This window comes from Mixophyes fleayi, chromosome 4, assembly GCF_038048845.1.
Source record: "Mixophyes fleayi isolate aMixFle1 chromosome 4, aMixFle1.hap1, whole genome shotgun sequence".
Lineage (NCBI taxonomy): Eukaryota > Metazoa > Chordata > Amphibia > Anura > Limnodynastidae > Mixophyes > Mixophyes fleayi.
In genome coordinates, this window is record NC_134405.1 from 303,844,189 (window position 1) to 303,863,586 (window position 19,398).

General features: G+C 35.5%; 1 protein-coding gene across 6 annotated transcripts in view; it reads left to right on the plus strand.

The window, feature by feature from the left end:
* Positions 1–19,398, plus strand: part of LOC142152884 (protocadherin gamma-A4-like) — a 445,481-nt gene that overhangs the window by 110,651 nt on the left and 315,432 nt on the right. Inside the window, exon 1 of one of the 6 annotated variants that reach the window (XM_075209998.1) lies at positions 1,766–2,426. The exons of the other annotated variants lie outside the window; for them this stretch is intronic. Coding sequence (XP_075066099.1) covers positions 1,914–2,426 — 513 coding nt within the window. The 5' untranslated portion in view covers positions 1,766–1,913. Of the gene's footprint in view, positions 1–1,765; positions 2,427–19,398 lie in introns of those variants that run through there. 6 annotated transcript variants of the gene reach the window in all.

Genomic DNA, 19,398 nt, shown 5'->3' on the forward strand with positions numbered 1-19,398 from the left:
TGCTAGCAATGACAGATAGCACAAGATACCAAGGCACACAATGGACTATGATATGGCAAGTATTATTTTATTCTGCTTCCTTCAGCTATATCTCTGGCCAGTTGCAGTACACAATGCCTGAAGAAATGAAGCTGGGATTTGTAGTTGGAAATGTGGCAAAAGATCTTGGATTAAGTGCTAAGGAATTAGTCTTAAGAAAATTCCAAATTATTTCCCAAGGCAAAAAACAGTATTTCAATGTTAATATGGAAAGCGGAGACTTAATTGTGTCAGACAGAATTGACAGAGAAATATTATGTGCAGCAAAGCAGAGCTGCTTTTTAAATCTTGAAGCTGTCATAGAAAATCCTTTAAATTTTTACACAGTCACTATTGAAATCCAGGATGCGAATGATAACTCACCTACCTTTTCTGTGAATCATTTTGATATAGCAATTAGTGAGCTTACCTTACCTGGGGCACGCTTTGCTTTAGGCAATGCGCAGGATCCAGATCTAGGTACCAATTCTATAGAGCATTATACACTAAGTGATGTTACATATTTTAGTTTGGGAGAAAGAAATATGAGAGATGGAATTTGGTATCCAGAAATTGTACTAGAAAAATCACTCGATAGAGAAAAACAACATTTTTATAAAATCATTTTAATTGCTTCAGATGGTGGAAAACCTCCAAAAACTGGCACTGCCCTAATTAAAATAGTAGTTCAAGATGTTAATGATAATTTCCCTATCTTTACAAAAGACACATATCAAATAATTTTAAATGAGAATGTGCCAATTGGTTTTTTAGTAGTCCATTTAAATGCATCGGATAAAGATGAAGGTTCGAATGCTTTCATAACTTATTCCTTTAGCCATATTTCTGAAAACACACGTCAGATATTTAGTGTAGATTCATTAAATGGTGATGTAATGATAATAGGAAATTTGGACTTTGAAGCATCAGAGACTCATGAAATGACTGTAGAAGCTAAAGATGGTGGTGGCCTTGTTGCTCGATGCAAGATATCAGTACAAGTAATTGATATGAATGATAATGCCCCAGAAATAACCATCACAACCCTCTCAGCAACATTTGCAGAAGATTCACCACCTGGTACCGTCATTGCATTAATTCATATTCGTGATTTGGATTCTGGGATGAATGGTGAGGTTGTTTGTCAAATCTTGGACACATTGCCTTTTCAACTTATACCATCATCTAGTAACTACTATAAACTTGTTACCTCAGCAATTATGGACAGAGAAATACATTCTGCATATAACATCACAATTCAATCTGTGGATAAAGGGTCTTCTCCTCTGTGTAGCAATAAAACCATTCAGTTGACTATCTCAGATGTGAATGACAATCCTCCAGTATTTACGAAAATGAACTACTTGGTCTACGTTGTAGAAAATAATCAACCAGGAATCTCAGTACACAAAATTCATTCATCAGATCTTGATTGTGATGACAATGGAAAAATCACTTACCGCATTTTAAATAGCGACATTGAAGATATTCCAGTTTCATCATATGTTTCCATAAACTCAATGACTGGGGTTCTATATGCTCAGAGAATATTTGACTATGAACAGTTGCGAGAATTTCAGTTCCAGGTGATGGCTAAAGACAGTGGATCTCCTCCTCTAAGCAGTAATGTCACAGTGAGGATATGTATCATTGATAAGAATGATAATGCTCCTAAGATTCTCTACCCGTCACCAGACACTGAGGCATCAGCATTATTTGAGTTTATTCCTCACTCTGCTGAGAAAGGTTACCTAGTGACCAAAGTGATTGCTGTGGATGCTGACTCTGGACACAATGCCTGGCTCTCCTATCACTTACCACAAGTTCCTGACTCATCGTTGTTTAGTATTGATCAACGTACAGGTGAAATCAGGATAGGACGAGACCTTCAGGACATGGATTCTCTGAAGCAGAAAGTTGTGATTATGGTGAAAGACAATGGAAACCCGTCCTTGTCGTCTACTGTTTCTTTAACTTTAGTAGTAGCCGAAAGCTTTCAGCAAGTTTTACCAGAGATAATACACAAACCAAGTCATTCAAAAGCTTCATCTAATATAACATTCTACCTAGTAGTTTCCATAGCCTTAATTTCTCTTTTATTCATTGTGACAGTGATGGTTACAGTAATCTTTAAATGCAGAAAATCAAATAATCCGACATCTTTTGGAACTCTTAGTGGAAACGTGTATCCTCAGTTCACCCTGGGATGTCCTTCTGAGATCAGTGATGGAAGCTTACCTTTTCCATTCTCATATGATGTGTGTGTGACCCTCGACTCAAAGCAGAATGAGATTGCCTATCTGAAACCAGTCCAGAATGTCCCCACAGATAATCTCATTGACACTGGTGATGCATCTATTGTGGTTAATTCTACAAAAAATGAGTTGCCTTCTAGTGACATTACTCAGGTATGTAGAAGTAAGAAAAAAGTGCATTGTTCCATTTTGTTGTAGATACAATAATAATTGTAATAGGGATGATTTTACAAGTGTAATATTGAAATATACCAACAGTGCTTCCTCAGCCCTTGATCATATTCAGTGGAATTAACTTTACCAATATTAATTTCTGGGGAAATGTTCAGAGTTGGGCAAACTTTGGTATACAGTAATCTTAAAGAAATACCACAAATTTTACTTAGGACTTATTTTCAAGATCTGTAGGAGTCACTCAAGGTTGCTTTTCCTCTTTATTCAGATGTTGTGTTTTTTGAGTTGTTGAAAATCCAGTCAAGTTTCTGCTTTTCATTAAGTAATAATGAGTAGTTGACACCTACAAGTTTTTTTTCTGTACATGTATCTCCATGTTTACCTGTACAGATTTGATGAGAAGCATCCTCATAACATGAAGATGCCAACGCTGTGCAACATGTTTCCATTTGGGTTAGTTAAGGTCTATGCCAATTTCAATGTAAGACACAAATCCTATTTGAGACATGACTTGCATACTTTTTAGACTCATGATTTGCCTACTTTTTAAACTCATGCTTGAATTAGGATAGAACGCTGGCTTTCAGGGAATATAGAGAAGTGGGGACTCACTGTTTAATCCTGTCACTACCTGAATTTGAGAAATTTGAAGATGTAATAGTGATACATTTAAAATAATTCATGGAAGAAGAAGTTTATTGGCAAATATAAGAGATTTCCATAGACAAATAACCTTATGGTTTAACATGACCGATTAAGGTTCCTTACACACCATCTAAAATGTAAGAAAACTATTGAAACTGTTCCACTTCAGCTCCAAAAAGCAATGAAATTACGACGATTAAGGCAGGAACCTTAATGGACGTGTTACTTGTGCAGTACAGACATGGTTTGCCATCACATCCTGTGGTTAGCTGCAGATTCAGCACTGTCATGGAGTGAGGTTGCTGTCACTCACAAAATGGTGGAGCTGCTAATTCACAGATTTGTGTGTTCACTGGAATACACACATGCAGTACTATTACATTTTCTTAGTTTAGCTTTATCGTAGTTTAGGGCCTGGGTGTCTTAGAAAGAGACATTAGAGCAACTTCATAAAAAAGTCGTTTGTCATTGTTTTTTGGAGCTGAAGTGGAACAGTTTCAATAGTTTTCTTACATATTAGATGGTGTGTAAGGAACCTTAATCGGACATCTTAAACCGAAACGTTTTTTGTCTATGGAATTTCATGGCTTTTTGTAAAGTGAAAATATTTAAATTATCAAATTCAGAAGCTTAGAATTTGACAGCAAATAGTAACCACTTAGCCCATCTAGTTTCCATTAGTTTTCTTGATCCCTAATAACTATGTATATTCAAATGGTTTTATTATATTAACCTGTAAGAACCTCTTTTGGGATGCCTATTCAACTTATCTAGCACTATTTTAAATAAAGTAATTTTTCCTCAGATTTCCTCTAAACCTAATACCCTATATTTCCAGGCCATGCCTTTTCTCAGACATACCCTTCTGACCACCAGCTATTCAACCACTATCAAACTCTCCTCGCCATATTTTCTATCACAATTCCTGCATATCATCTATTCTAATGCATATAATGAATGTTCTGTGCACAAACTTTTCTCTCACATCTCCTCCCCTGCCCACCAGTATTTCTTTCACATGTCACCACCAAGTGTATCAGCTTTTTTCGCATGTTACCTCCTGCATCACAACTTTTCTCACACATGCTACCCCCTGCCATCATGCTTTACTCACACATGCCCCATTTGCCCATATGCCCCCTCCCAATCACGTTACCCCTTCTTCTTTCCTTTTTTTTACCACCAGAAACTTCCAACTGCATAGGAACAGGAAGATTTGCAGCAGCTTCCTGCACTGTGTACCATATGACTGCTGTAGCCACATGACCTGCAGATGTCACAGTGATATCTGAAGGTAACTTATCTGCTGGGGATCCAGCATTTACCATTACATTAATTTTGTATGACTGCATGTTCAGATCTCACACACAGCATGGATCTGATCTGCAAGCCACTGTCAGGACACATGCAGCACAACTATATCCTATCCCCTGATGTAATCAGACTGTGTGTAGCTCTGAGCTGTGTTGCATTGTCCGTAGGCACACACTACAGGACACTGCTCATTTTCTGAATTTTCTTCAGCATCCCTGGCAGGGCAGAGAACTGGTGCAGCTCCCTTTGAATCAGTCCAAGCATGTTTGCAGTATACATGGCCAAATCAATGCAAACCACTAATTGAATAAAATAAAACAGATCTCCCTTTACTTTATATGCAAGATTACATAAAGCCCTGTAGGAGAGCTGGGGGTAAATGTATTAAGCTCTGGGTTCTTTAACCCCCGCGAGTTTGGCGTCTTCGGCGTTTAAATTTAAAGCGGCGCTGCCTTGTAAAGGAAAGTCTCCCTTTACAAGGCAGCGCCACTTTAAATTTAAATGCCGAAGACGCCGAACTCGCGGGTGTTGAAGAACCCGGAGCTTAATACATTTACCCCCTGAGGTCACCGTCAACAATATAAACATCACAGAGGATCCAATGTTGGCAAACACACACACACACACACACCACAGGATAGATCAATAGATCATCATCGTCATCATCATGTATTTATATAGTGCCAACATATTCTGTAGCACTTTACCATGGTAATAAACACAGTAATAAAGAAACTGATCAGAAATGTGTTCATATCAAGTTACCTAATACATACTGCACAGCAGGTACCACAGAACAAGAGCTGCACCACACGGCAGTTTTAAATTTAAAATGGACTCTGCAATAACCACTTCTGCTATACTATTCAACTTTCATATGAGAGCAGTGTCAGGGATAAAACTAGTAGGGCCCCTATCCCCAAAATACTATCCAACCCCTCTAGCTACAAAATATGGCTAATTCCTCTAACTCAAAGATGAAAATCTCTTAGCATGAGAACTCAGCCATATTTGTACTCTCAAGTGAAGCCATTCAGAATAAACCCAGCACATAACCTTTATTTGACATACACAATACTATGAAATACCATGAAATCCCCCATCTTTAAAATTGGGCATATTTTACCAACTTATAAATATAAACTATAACTTTCTTAAATAGGTCAGCCATCAAGCACTCCACAGTTACTATAGCTTTCTAACAAAACAAATACCTGGGTGTATATTTACTAAACTGCAGGTTTGAAAAAATGGAGATGTTGCCTATATCAACCAATCAGATTCTAGCTGTCATTTTTTAGGATGTACTAAATAGATAACTAGAGTCTGATTGGTTGCTATAGGCAACATCTCCACTTTTTCAAACCCGCAGTTTAGTAAATATACCCCCTTGATGTAAACTAAAACCAAAAAATGTAAAATGTACTTTGTGCCCTTATAGTACTTTTTTAAACTTTTAAAACAATAGTATTATATTTACCTCTATAAATATTGAACTATTTGTTAACCATTACATCATTAAATTAATATTACAAAACAAATCCAAAAAAAAAATAAGCTTTGGAATTTTAATATAACAATTGCCGCCACAAATATTATTATCCTTACAGCAGTGTTATATTGATAAGCTATGAATCTCCCACTCACAGTTAAGATACATTGAAAAGGTACAAACCAAGTCTTCATATTTCATAAATCTAGAAAACTGCAATCTCACATTAAAATTAGTTTGTTTAAATAATCAACTCTTATAATAAATAATGCTTACATACAAACAATCCACCATTGTCATCAACTTACATTTCTTTTGAATATCTAGAATTTACTATCATAAAACAATTTAAATATTTTATTATAAACTATAGTATTTTACAATTGAAACTTTTTTTTAAGGCTAAATCACTAGTTTTTATAAAAATCAGTCTTTATTTTCTTTTAATTGTGTATATATACATTTTCTTTACTTAAATAAAAAAACAACAACAATTTAGCAACTACTATTAGACAGGGAAATTAAGAAATCTTTCCAACAGTATATTTTTATCATCTATTTTATTTTTTAAATACAGCAATGTGAAATTACGTGATCTTATATTTACTACATACATTTCCACCTATATTTCAATGGTGTATTTTTTTTTTTAACTGTTTATTTTACAGGGACTTGCAAATGTACATACATTTTCAAATAAATCACTAGAGTACTGTACAAATACATTTTCAATTTTTCAGTTACAAGAAGACAAAGGAAGGAAGGGGGACATTTGATAAAACAAAAATATAAGTAAAATAAAAATAAGAAGGGGAAGGGAGGAAGAAAAGGACATAAGATACATTTCCGAACCCCAAAACTCCTATATTGGACATCTTCGTCTAAGCATTTTCACAAAATTTATGACCTTGATAGAGCTCCCCTAACACCAAATTAAATTGTGTGGGCTCACCCTCCGCCTATAACCTTATGCACAAGTTTCCAACTATAATATAATTATGATTTGGTAAGCTCAGATCACCCCTTGCTCACAGCCACTGATCGCAATATAGAATGACCCTAATTGAGAACTATTTAACTCAGTATCTTCTTTTCAAGACAATTCCAAACAATTCCATTAACTGAGCAACCCTTAAATGCATCTTTCTCATCTACCAATAGCTCTAAAGCCGCCTCAATAAAGACCAATGGAGGTCTTCAAAAATTTGCATTATTTGTGTTTGCATATGTGACTCTAGAGTTTCAATGTACACACCCCATTTGGCATGAAACCTCTCCACGCCTTTCTCCAAATCCAAAAATGTGGCCCGCCTATCAAAGTACAGAGTTTCCAACAGCTCCGACTTAACTTCTGTAACCGTTGTGGATACACCTGTAGTTCATTTACCCAATATAATTTTTCTTGCTATAGTAACCATAAAATTTAAGAAAGACACCAATTTATTCCAAAAACTCACAATTTTCGTGCATTTCCAAAAGTTATGTACCAGATTAGCTTCATGAACTTTACACTTTGGACATAGCCCCGTCTTTGTCTCCACCAGATATTTCCTCTGAGTCTGCGACATATATGCCCTATGTATTGTTTCTTTATGCACTTCTTGAAGTCTAGCTGAAACTAAAGCCTTCATAACTTGTGCTGTATTTGCCAACACCTCCTCTGGAGATCTCAACTCTGGAATGTCCCGCACCCAGGACTCACAGTTCTTAGACCAAACTGAACCAATATTTGTATCTATTAGATCTGAGTATAAATATCTAATTCTAAACTTATGCATACGGGAGAAATCCAATAGAGATTCCAGATTTATCATTGTAGAGTCTTGACTTGGCATTACTAATTTTTGCTTACTTGAAATATAATGCGGAACCTGCAAATACAGATAAAAATGGGTATACAGGAGCGAGTGTGTCTCTTGCAATTGCTGAAAAGTAAGCATTGCCCCTCCTGGATCAAAAACATCTTTCCCTAACAGTATACTCTTTTCTTTCCATACTGTATACATTTGGTTAGTCAGCGAAGGGATAAATTCTGGGTTTCCCCAGAATGGGAGATATTTAGTAAATTTTGGGTTACCATTCAGTTTTTTACTAATTGCTTGCCATGCCGTATATGTGTCCTTAAATAATATATTTTGTAACATATTAGCCGGCATGTCGCCTTTTGGCATATTACATTGTGTATTTAATTCAATTTCTCAAGAACTAAAACATATGCATCCATAAGTTGTTTTGGTAAAAAAAAATTCATAGTAATTTTTTTATCTTTACATACAAACCAACCATCTGAATGTTTTAACCAAACAATATAATGGCCAGAATTTAATGAATTTCCTTTATGAAAAATAATTCCATGTGTTTTATAAGATACCTTATTGAAAGTAATCAAATTTATTTATTTTCACCATTCTTTTGTTCTCTGAATGATGAAGTAAAAGAAAAATAATACAAAAAGATATCTAGGTGTCCTTTCAAAAAATACTGACATAATACAACTGCAACCACAATATTCACAAATATCTTTATACAATTCTGATGACAATAAATCCATAAAAGTATATTTTAGATCAAGTGTTGGATACAAAATAAGAAACCACTCTCGTGTAAAACTATTTTTTCAGAACCATGTGAACAATTTTTACACGTCAGACAAGTACGGTAAGTCAGAGAAAGCAGTTTTGAAAGTTCACAACCTTCATGTTCTAAACAGTTAAGTACAGACATCAAAAATGCAATCTTGTTGTACATTATCAGAAAATGTAATTTGATTATAATGAGCATCAAATTCTTTTCGTACCTCAGTAGAACTTAAAATATTATTTCTAGATTTTTTACTTGACTATCTCAATGATAAAAATAACAGACTTCCACTTACACTACTTTCACGGTCAAATCTTTCAACAATTAAACCAATACTTAATAAAACTTGAACAACTACATTTGCATAACAATTCACTACAGAATCATTTTCAAATCCAGTTGGAGCATATAAGGGCAAATTCAAAAATTCTTTAGATTTTCTTGACTTTTTAGGTAAACCACCAATTTCTCCTTGTGCTTTTCTTGTTTTTGGTTACTTGGCTTTCAATAAAGAAGGTAGCTGAGGTTGAAACATCCTTTGTAAACGATTATACTCATCAATGCACATATTGTCACAAAATGCTTTTGAAAAATCGAATGCCATTAAATGCAAACCTGACAACTTTCTCACTCTGGACAATGCTACATAAACCATTCCATTCTGAAAAATCAATTTTCCGATATCTACTATTATATTATTAAAAGAAAGACCTTGGGATTTGTGAATAGATACTGCATAACATGATATAAGAGGAAATTGTTTTCTCTTTATATTAACATTAATCCTTAATAACAAAAAATTTACCTGTATTCTACCAACACCCGGTATCTCATCAATACAATCAAATTTTATCAAAACCTGGTCCACTACTCGGTTATAAATATCATATTTGAAATCTACCACCTCTTCCATAGCTCCATTCACAAGACCCTTTTCAATGTCCAAGTTAGATCTAAGCATAACTCGTGACTTCTTACACAGTCTCAAGCAACTTTCTAAACCAGCAGTTTTTTAAATATTGTTTTTAAAATGAATACGTTTTTTGTTGATTTTATCATCCATATGAATAGAAATTTGCACACTATCCACAAGATCAATTGCATTAATTTCAATTATATTTTCATTTTCTAAAGACAACATCATTCTATTAAAAATCTCACATAACTTTAAAGTAGGCATAAGACAAACTGGAAAGCATTCCTCTTCCATCAAAGACCTAAACACTTTTCAAGCACTTTCAAATATTCCATCATCAGTAGACAATAGTCTACTCTGTAAGAGATTTTTGTCTTCATTTGACAATGAACCAACCCGAAGACGATTAAGCAAACTAGCGTAACATTCATCATCAGCTATTAATTTGAAGTTCAGTATATTTAAAAAAATTGATGTTCAGTATATTTAAAAAATCTCCAAAGATTAACATGTCCAATACAACCAATTGATTTTTGAGCATCAGAATGTCAATCCCACTCCCTAGGGAATCCAGCCCAGTGCTGAACAGCCTGGGGTTGGTTTGTCATTATGGCAGGGGGACCCCTGCCACGTGTCGCCCTGCTATAGTGCCTCCAACCCCGGCTGGTTTACCTAGTGCTGGTTCCGTAAAAATCGGGAGGACCCCACGCAAATTTTTTCCCCGATTTTCACGGAAGCAGCTGTAGGCTGGCAGCACTAGGGTTAATAGTGAATAGAGGGGGGACCCCAAACTTTTTTTTTTTTTTTAGATCACTGCAGGAACCTCAGAGCACTTTTAAATTTTCCGCTCCCAGCTCAGTGCAGTGAATAAATTAACAGACATCACTGAGGGGCAGGAAGTTTAAACGGGCTCTGTAGCACAACTCTTTCACCGCTCAGAGAGATGATTAAACTGTGAAATGAGAGTGGTGCCATGGCTAATAGTAGAATAGTGTGCCCCCCCCTCAGTCCCAAAACACCAACCAGCCCCCCTGTACCCAATAAATATGGCTAAATTCTCCTGCCACAGACGAAAATTTCTTAGCGAGAGGGTCAGTCAGCCATATTTGTACTCTCAAGTGAAGCCACTTTGAGTACACCCAGCAAACACCTCTTTCTGACATGCGCAACATTATGAAATCCCCTATCTTTAAAATGTGGCATATTTTACTAAATTGTAAAAAAACTGTACATTTCTCAAAATTTTAAACCCGCAGAGGCACTCCTCAGCCCTAATAGCTTTCTTACAAAACAAACCCCAGGTCTTTAAACGTCTTGTACACCGAGTTACGCTCTCCCCCCCAAAAAACTGAAAAACGGCGAGTTTTGCAAAACAGGAAGTGGAAAAAAAGATTTTGAAGTTTAGATTATTTCTAATTTGTCATTTTTTATTCTTTTTTTCTGGAATTAGGCAGTCTGCACCTGTGTACAGTTCTCTATTTGCATGCCAAATTTCAGCTTAGTAGCTTTAATACGTTTTAAAATGTAGACCCTTAAACACCATGCCCCCCCTCACAGATTTCTAATGGCAGAATGTAGTTTATTAGATGCAGTCTTAATATAAGGGCATGACTGTAGCAGCTGTACAAACAGCTGATAATTAACAATTTACCTTTAGTTCAAATCACATCCACATTTTTGCAGGTCACTGTACTTAGACAATACAGCTACCTGGCACAAAAGAGGTGGTGAGTATCTCTCAAACAACAGGGACTGGTCTTGTTGATCTGCTAGTAGGAATGAGGATTGTTTCAGAGTACCTTAAACACACAGTATTACATTAATTATATCAGTAAATGCATAATATTGTTTATTTATGTTCTAAGTTGCTCCAATATGTTTGTATATTGCTGACAGTAGAGTAGTTACGCCTCATAGATAAATTATGTTGATGATGATGATATTACTTACACATGAGATGAAAGGGAGATTACAGATTTAACCACCAATCTATTGACATGATATTCTTGGGTTGAGCATTGATCTACTTTTGAATTTGGACAGTCATTTTATATTCCTTGATTTGATAAAAGTAGCTGAATGTTGCTGTTATTGGGAAAAGTTAAAATGAAATTGCAACATAAATTAAAATAAATGCCTTTAAAAGTTATAAACATTATTTGGGGAATATTCTAAAAAAAATTACAAAAAAACCTCACAATCTTCTCCTGCCGGTTTGATGTCTTTTGAGTAAGATCAATCCATTACTCAGGCAAGATCATGCTCAATTATATTAGCAACTTTAACCCACTTGCTTTTTTATGTGATATCTAAGTATTTACTGGCTTAGGTATTTCAAGTGGAATTGGTGTTGGTGACAAGTACCCTTGAAAGAAGTTGTTTCATTTTGTTGCATTCTATTTGTTAAAAAAAAGGTGAATTTGTAATTTATATACAGGACTGTAAGGTAATCCTTACTTTGGGTTTGCATGAAGAGAACATATAATAGTAACAACAACAATAAACTTTGCATAATTATTTTCACCTATATTAAGTAAGATCTTATACATAATATTCCTTAGATTTTCAACATTACAGCAACAAATAAAAAGCGTTCTTGTGGGATGTAATAACAGGAAATATATTTCTCGAAAATTAATACAAACACATATTACAATAATTTGGAAACATAAACTCAGTTTCATATAGAAGTATTGTTGACAGTAAAATTAACTGGGTTCTTGTTTAAAGATGAAGTTTTGAACTGAATGAACATACTATTTTTTTTAAGCTACATAACTAAGAAACTATGAAATAATCCACAGAGAGTTAAATATAAAATATAACTTTCATATAATGTGAGAAAAATTATATAGAGAGTCCTAAGTATTTATGCTATTTTTGAGCAGTATTAGTCAGCATTTATTCAATATACAGTATTTAGTTTGTTTGTCACAATCTAACTGTGGATGCATGATAGTTACTTGGTAGAAATTGTTAAGGACAAAACGAAAAATCAGGTTACGCATACAATATTGAGCTACAATGTGACTTTTAAAGAGTGTGATAAAAATACACATTCACATTTCATGGGGCATATTCAGTTGTCCGCGGTGCCCGCGGCGTTAAAACTATTACTGGCATTACGGTAATACTAAGCCGGATTTCAGCTCGCAGCTCCCTGAGCCGTGAGCTGAAATCCAGCGTTAAAGGTACCGTAATAACGGTATTTATGCGCAATATTACCGTAATGATGGTAATAGTGCGCACGCCGGTTACTTTTGCCAGTAACGCTAACAATTGAATATGCCCCCATGAATGTTTTAAAACTTCAGCACATGTATGTTTGTAATACATATACCATCAGTGACTATATATATATATATATATATATATATATATATATATATATATATTGACCTGACCCAAGTTGAATTTAATTAACATAAACAACTCGAAATAGGGTGCGAGACAGCTGGCACTTACATTGTATAAACTAAGAGACATCGATCATCTGTACGCACCACCTGTGTAAATAAAAAATATGATATTCTGAACTCACAAATATATATATTTAACAGATTGAATTTTTCTATATGCATTTGTATAATAGAGAGCAGTGTTGGCGTTCCAATTGCAGCCACTAAGCGTCACAGTGCAGAGCTGTAGAAATACAGATTTCTCCTGCAACTTGCAATATCCTGCTGATGAAAAACCAATGTGAAGATTGTATATTTTATCTTCACATTTTACGTGCATCAAAGGATACCAAAAATAGAAATTTACCAACTAACAATGGATATGAAGATTAGATTTGGTGCCAGATGAACAATGATGTGGCAGTTAGTACAGTTCTTAATTTACTTTACATTAGCACAAGTTTCCGCACAGCTAATTTATTCAGTATCTGAAAAATTGAGCAAAGGAACTGTAATAGGAAACATACAAATGATCTGGGGTTATATTCAAAGGAATTATCATTTAGAAAATTCCATATTGTCTCACGAGGTAAAATGCAGTATTTCAATGTCAACTTGTATATTGCAGAAAACATAGACAGAGAGGTATTGTGTGGGACTAAACAGAACTGTTTAATAAGTTTTGAAGCTGTGAATGAAAATCCTTTACATTTATATACAATTAAAGTGGACATTCAGGATGTAAATGACAATCCTCCAAATTTTTTAAAAAACAGTTTTGATATAGTGTAACAAATGAAAAAGGATAATATCGGGCATAAAGTGCATCTAGATCAATAGCATGGGCTAAAAAAAGAGAAGCCAAGTAGTATAGGAATTACCTCTGAATTGTAGTCCCAAAGATAGCATAGTCAGTTGATTGTAGTGAAACAAGAACCGAAGATGGGCTCCTTCAAACGGCGGTGCACTGCCAGCTTCAGTATGGAAACTATGGACTCCTCTATCACTTCCTCTATTTTGGAACGCAGGTATGCGTGTCAATAGCCGAACTTCCGTTTTAGACGGCTAAGACACGCAGCCGTGCACTGGTACAATGAAAATGAAAAAAAATTTGAAAAATATGTAGATAGTCCTCTTCTCCGGTAAACGGAGAATACTCAGGTGGTGTGCAATGTCTCCAACGCGTTTCACCCCACGCAGCGGGGGCTTCCTCAGGACATGTAATGAAAAAATTAAGGATCTCTTGTAAGTTTCCGGCCTGGACCCGCTCTCCTTTTTTCTTGCTTTCTGATCTGGCTGCAGGCTTCCCCACGGCATCAGTAAGGTCCCCAACGTGCACTCTTTTTTGCAGTATTCACTCCATAAGACGCACACACTTTTCCCCCCACTTTTTTGGGGGGAAAAAGCGCGTCTTATGGAGAGAAAAATATGGTATAATATATTCATTTGGAAATATTCCAGAAAGTGTACGCCAAATGTTTGCTGTGGATCCTGTAGATGGAAATAACACTGTTATAGGAAATTTGTATTTTGAAGTGACAGAGGAATACAAGTTTACAGTGGAAGCAAAAGATGGTGGTGGCCTTGCTGCCTACTGTAAGATCTCAATACAGATTATTGATATTAATGACAATCCACCTGAAATAAAAGTCACATCTCTCTCATCTGCAATTCCAGAAGATTCCCCACCTGGTACCATTGTAGCTCTCATTAATGGGAATTAATTCAGCCCAGCAATTCAGATTCTTCAAATAATATAACATTCTACCTAGTAATTTCCATATCTCTGATTTATCTTCTATTCATTGTGACAGTGGTGATTATTGTTATTTCTAAATGCAGAAAATCAAGTACCCCAACATCTTTCGGAAGTCTAAATAGAAACGTGTATCAAGTTCACCCTGGGATGTGCTTCTGAGATCAGTGATGGAAGTTTACCTTTTCCATTCTCATATGATGTTTGTGTGACTCTTGACTCAAAGCAGAATGAAATTGCCTATCTCAAGCCAGTCCAGAATGTCCCCACAGATAATCTCATTGATACAGATGACTCAGCAGCAAGTTATCTTCCTAAAGATTCTACTCAGACAGCCAATATAATGTATTTGGTGCAAATACATTATATTGTTCCAAGACTTGAAATGAAACAATTTAGGTTTTATAGATTATGCAATTTAAATATTTGCAACTCTCAGCTCTACAGGGCTTGGTAAGTTTTTAGATGTTGAAATTGTTATAGCAATGGTATCATATCCAAGCTAAGAAGAAGTATTTCATTTGATCCAATTTATTTTCATTGACCTGTGAAGTAGAGCTTTCACTTATTTGCACATTGCAAATGCAGCTTAATGATTTTTAAATGATTTGACAATACAGGTAGCAAATATTCCCAGATTTCAGAGAAGTACTAGAAAGACATAAGCCTGGAGTGGGGTCGATGTACGGAGGTGTGCGGCAGATCTGCAGAGGTGTGTGTGTCGGGAAGATGTGCGTGTGTGTGGTGTAGATGTGCGGAGGTGTGCATGTGGGTGAAGAGCGGAGATGTGGGGGAGATCTGCAGAGGTGTGTGTGGGGAAGATGTGCGTATGTCTGTGTGGTGTAGATGTGCGGAGGTGTTAGTATAGTGTAGATGTGCGGAGGTGTGTATGTGGTGTAGATGTGTGGAGTTGGGTGTATGGGGAGATTTGCTGTAAACTGATATTATGGGAGATATTATAGGAGATAATGGCCATTTCTAAGGAAAATATATCATTCTGCTTTCAGAACTAATAAATTAGCTATGCTGGCAGGATGTGACCACCCTAAATAGGTTACATTGTATATTTAATCATAGGTCTAAAATAAACACAAATTTATTTGCTGCCTGACACACAAACACTGATAATGTAAATATTGCAAAATAATAAAATGTGATACATTCAGTGTGCATCGCTGTAATATAGCAACACTGCCCTCTAGTGGAGATATACAGAGGTGTGTTGGAAGGTGAGGAGCAGCATTACCCTTTAATATATATGGATACTTATATATGTTGTGAGTATTACTTATTTATATTGGATATATATATTGTGAAGTAATGCTGAGATACAGTGGGTATTGGATAAGTAAATCTGTAAGGCTTTAATGTTATTTAGCATGGTGTAAGGACTGAACAATGGAACGTTGTTTAAGGAAAAGTGTATAAAAAATATGAGTGTATAACGAGCGTATCTAGGACCAGAATACAAAGATAGCGTACGCAATTAAGACGTAATGTGGGTTCTTTTTCAGACAACAAGATGCCTTCTGGATTTTTAGACATTAGATGAAAATGCACCAATTGTTATTTTTTTTGTTTTCAATGTAAATACAATTGATACAGATGGAGGTTGCAATGCACATATATGGAGACATTTAGACTTAGATGCAAGTCCATTTTTGAGCAGAAAATAGTATTGTGCATGTGCACCAAAAATACATACGCTGCTATCAGTAGCAATATATTTGCCTATCTTTAAATCTGAAGAGGCAGAATGGGGTGGGAATGGTGCTCAAGTATAGGTCACAAAAAAATAAGTGCATGTTCACATATATGCAACACTTTTTACACTCAGAAACATAGGCAGATATGCTTGTCAGGAGGTAAATCTTTTGTGGATCTTGACTCTGGAGCAAAGATTTGTGCTGATAATGATCATCAGCAATAACCTTTACAGTGTTAAAAAGCATGTGCTCATCCCATCGCAAAAGGAACCAAGCTCTAGTACTCATAGGAATGGTTACTGCTAATGCCGGGTGGCGAATAGTGTGGGGTCTCCCACAACAGCTGCAATTGCATTCTGGACTGGTCACACTATAACAGGGAAATCAGCAGTGTGACATCCCCCTGTTATAGTGGGACATAGTCCCATTCTGTTCAGCTTGGGGCTGAATTTGAGCCTACAAAAAATGCAAGTTCTCCCATTGGAAAAGCAGCCTCTTGCTGATAGCAGTGATGCCCCTCCCAACAACCCTGTATGGTGGGGTAAATAGAGATTAAAGTAAAAAAAATATTATTTTAATATCTGATACTACTAATTCCAGCAAGCCCTGGCAGCCATAAACTGCTTGGTTATGCTGGTGCCTGTAGAACTACAAGTGCCAGCATGCCTATGGCTGTCTGAGCATACTTAAAAAATTATATATATATATATATATATATATATTTTTTTAAATATATTAAAATGCCAGTGATCATCGTCAAGTTGATGATGGTGACCGGCAATTCTATTATGCAACAACACAGACTTTGCGATCATTAAACTCTCTGTGTGTGGCAAATATGGTGGAGATCTTGCAGGTCACTGCAAAGTATCAATATAGATTTTTCTTATCAATAGCAATGCTGCTGCAATCACTTCTCTAAGATTCAATTCCACAAGATTCTCCATTGGCTACAATTCTAGAACAAATTATTGTTAATGATTTAGACAGTGGAGATAATGAGTTGTTGACTGATAGTTACCTCCGCTCAGACCACAGAAGCTGCCAGTTTATTTATTTAAACCAAGACGCAAACATATTAATTTGACTTTCAAAACACAGAACGTATGTGCTGAATACTTTTCATTCCTCTGACATGCGTAATTTGACCCTGTCAAGGTGTCAAATGGTGGCAGAAAAATAATTCAAGTTTAAGATTTGGAAAATACACTTTATTCTCACAATGTTTTTCCTTACAGACGTGCTTGAATGAAGTTGTGATGTTCAGTGACTTAAGTTTCTAAGATATGATAATCGTACTTGTTCTGGTTTAATTGCCATTTTCTTACAATGATTTTTTTCCAAGAATAAACTTTTTTTAGCATTTTATTAAAAATAATATAAATAAAAGATTTGTATATATAAAGACTTATCTATAAATAGCATAGTGTACTGTCATATTTGCCCTTACTTAATTGTTCTTCTAAAATAAATATATATAAATAAATAAAGTCAATATTTGTTAGAAACTCATCTTCTATAGCTGTTGAAACAACTGTTAATATAAGTAAAATCAATGTTGCTGCAATTCCTTAATTCTTCCATTCCTGGAGAAGCCTCTAAGTGGCGCTGTTTACCTGCGTATTCTAGCTCAGAGCACAAAGCTTCTGATTGCTACTACACTGTAACAGCACAGATCTGCAAGACACGACACAATACAGGATATTTACTCAGTCTGCTGCAATTTGGATTATTCTGCTGAAAAGAACATTTGGAAATTGCATTTTTCATCTTTATATTTGGATGCATCAAAAGAAGTTGCAAACTAGAAGTTTACCTTGCCAAAAATGGATACAAAAATCAGCAATGGAGGCATAAGAACAATTGAATGGCAGGTAGTATTTTTACTCATTTCATTCCCATTTGAACATATTTCTGCTCAGCTTCACTACACAATACCCGAGGAATTAAAGCACGGAACTGCTATAGGAAACATAGCAAGTGGCCTGGGTTTCAATTCAAAGGATTTATTATTTAGAAAATTTCATATTGTCCCACGAGGCAAAATACAATATTTCAATGTTAATTTAGAAACTGGAGACTTGTGTGTTGCAGAAAGAATAGACAGAGAGGTAATATGTGGGATGAAACTGAATTGTTTAATAAGCTTTGAAGCTGTGATAGAAAACCCTTTGCACTTGTACACAATTAAAGTGGAAATTCAGGATGTAAATGATAATTTACCAATTTTCTCAAAAAATGTTTTTGACATAGTGATTAGTGAGTCTGCTTTACCTGGAGTACGTCTCACCTTGGCACACGCACAAGATCCTGATATAAGTACTAATTCTGTACAGGACTATAAGATTGATGAAAATGACTACTTTGCACTGGGAATAAAAATGACCAAAGATGGAATTAAATCTCCAGAGTTAATTTTAGAAAAGCCGCTGGATAGGGAAAAGCAAAGTATTCATGAATTAATTCTAACGGCTATGGATGGAGGACAGGCTCCCAAAACTGGTACTGCCCTAATAAGGATCATGGTTCATGATGTGAACGATAACTTTCCCAAATTCAATAAAGACATATATGAGACAAGTTTAAATGAAAACGCACCTATCGGTTTCTTGGTTCTCCAGCTGAATGCTGATGATGAAGATGAAGGTTCGAATGCAGAATTGACATATTCATTTCATGATATTCCTGAAACTTTGTATTCAATTTTTAGCATTGATCCAGTAAATGGAAAAATTAATGTTAAACAAAAGTTAGATTATGAGCTTACAGACAGCTATGAATTAACTGTGGAAGCCACAGATGGTGGAGGACTTGCTGCTCATTGCAAAATCTCAATAAATGTTACTGATATCAATGACAATGCTCCTGAAATAACAATCACATCTCTATCAGCTACAATTCCAGAGGACTCTCCACCGGATACAATTATAGCACTAATTAATGTTAATGATTTAGACAGTGGAGAGAATGGAGAGGTTGTTTGTGAGATCTCTAAAACTATACCCTTTCAACTAATCCCTTCATCTGCCAATTATTATAAACTGGTAACTACAAAATATGTCGATAGAGAGAAAATGTCTCATTATAACATAACAATTACAGCTATGGATAATGGATCTCCTGAACTTTCCACCAACAAAACCA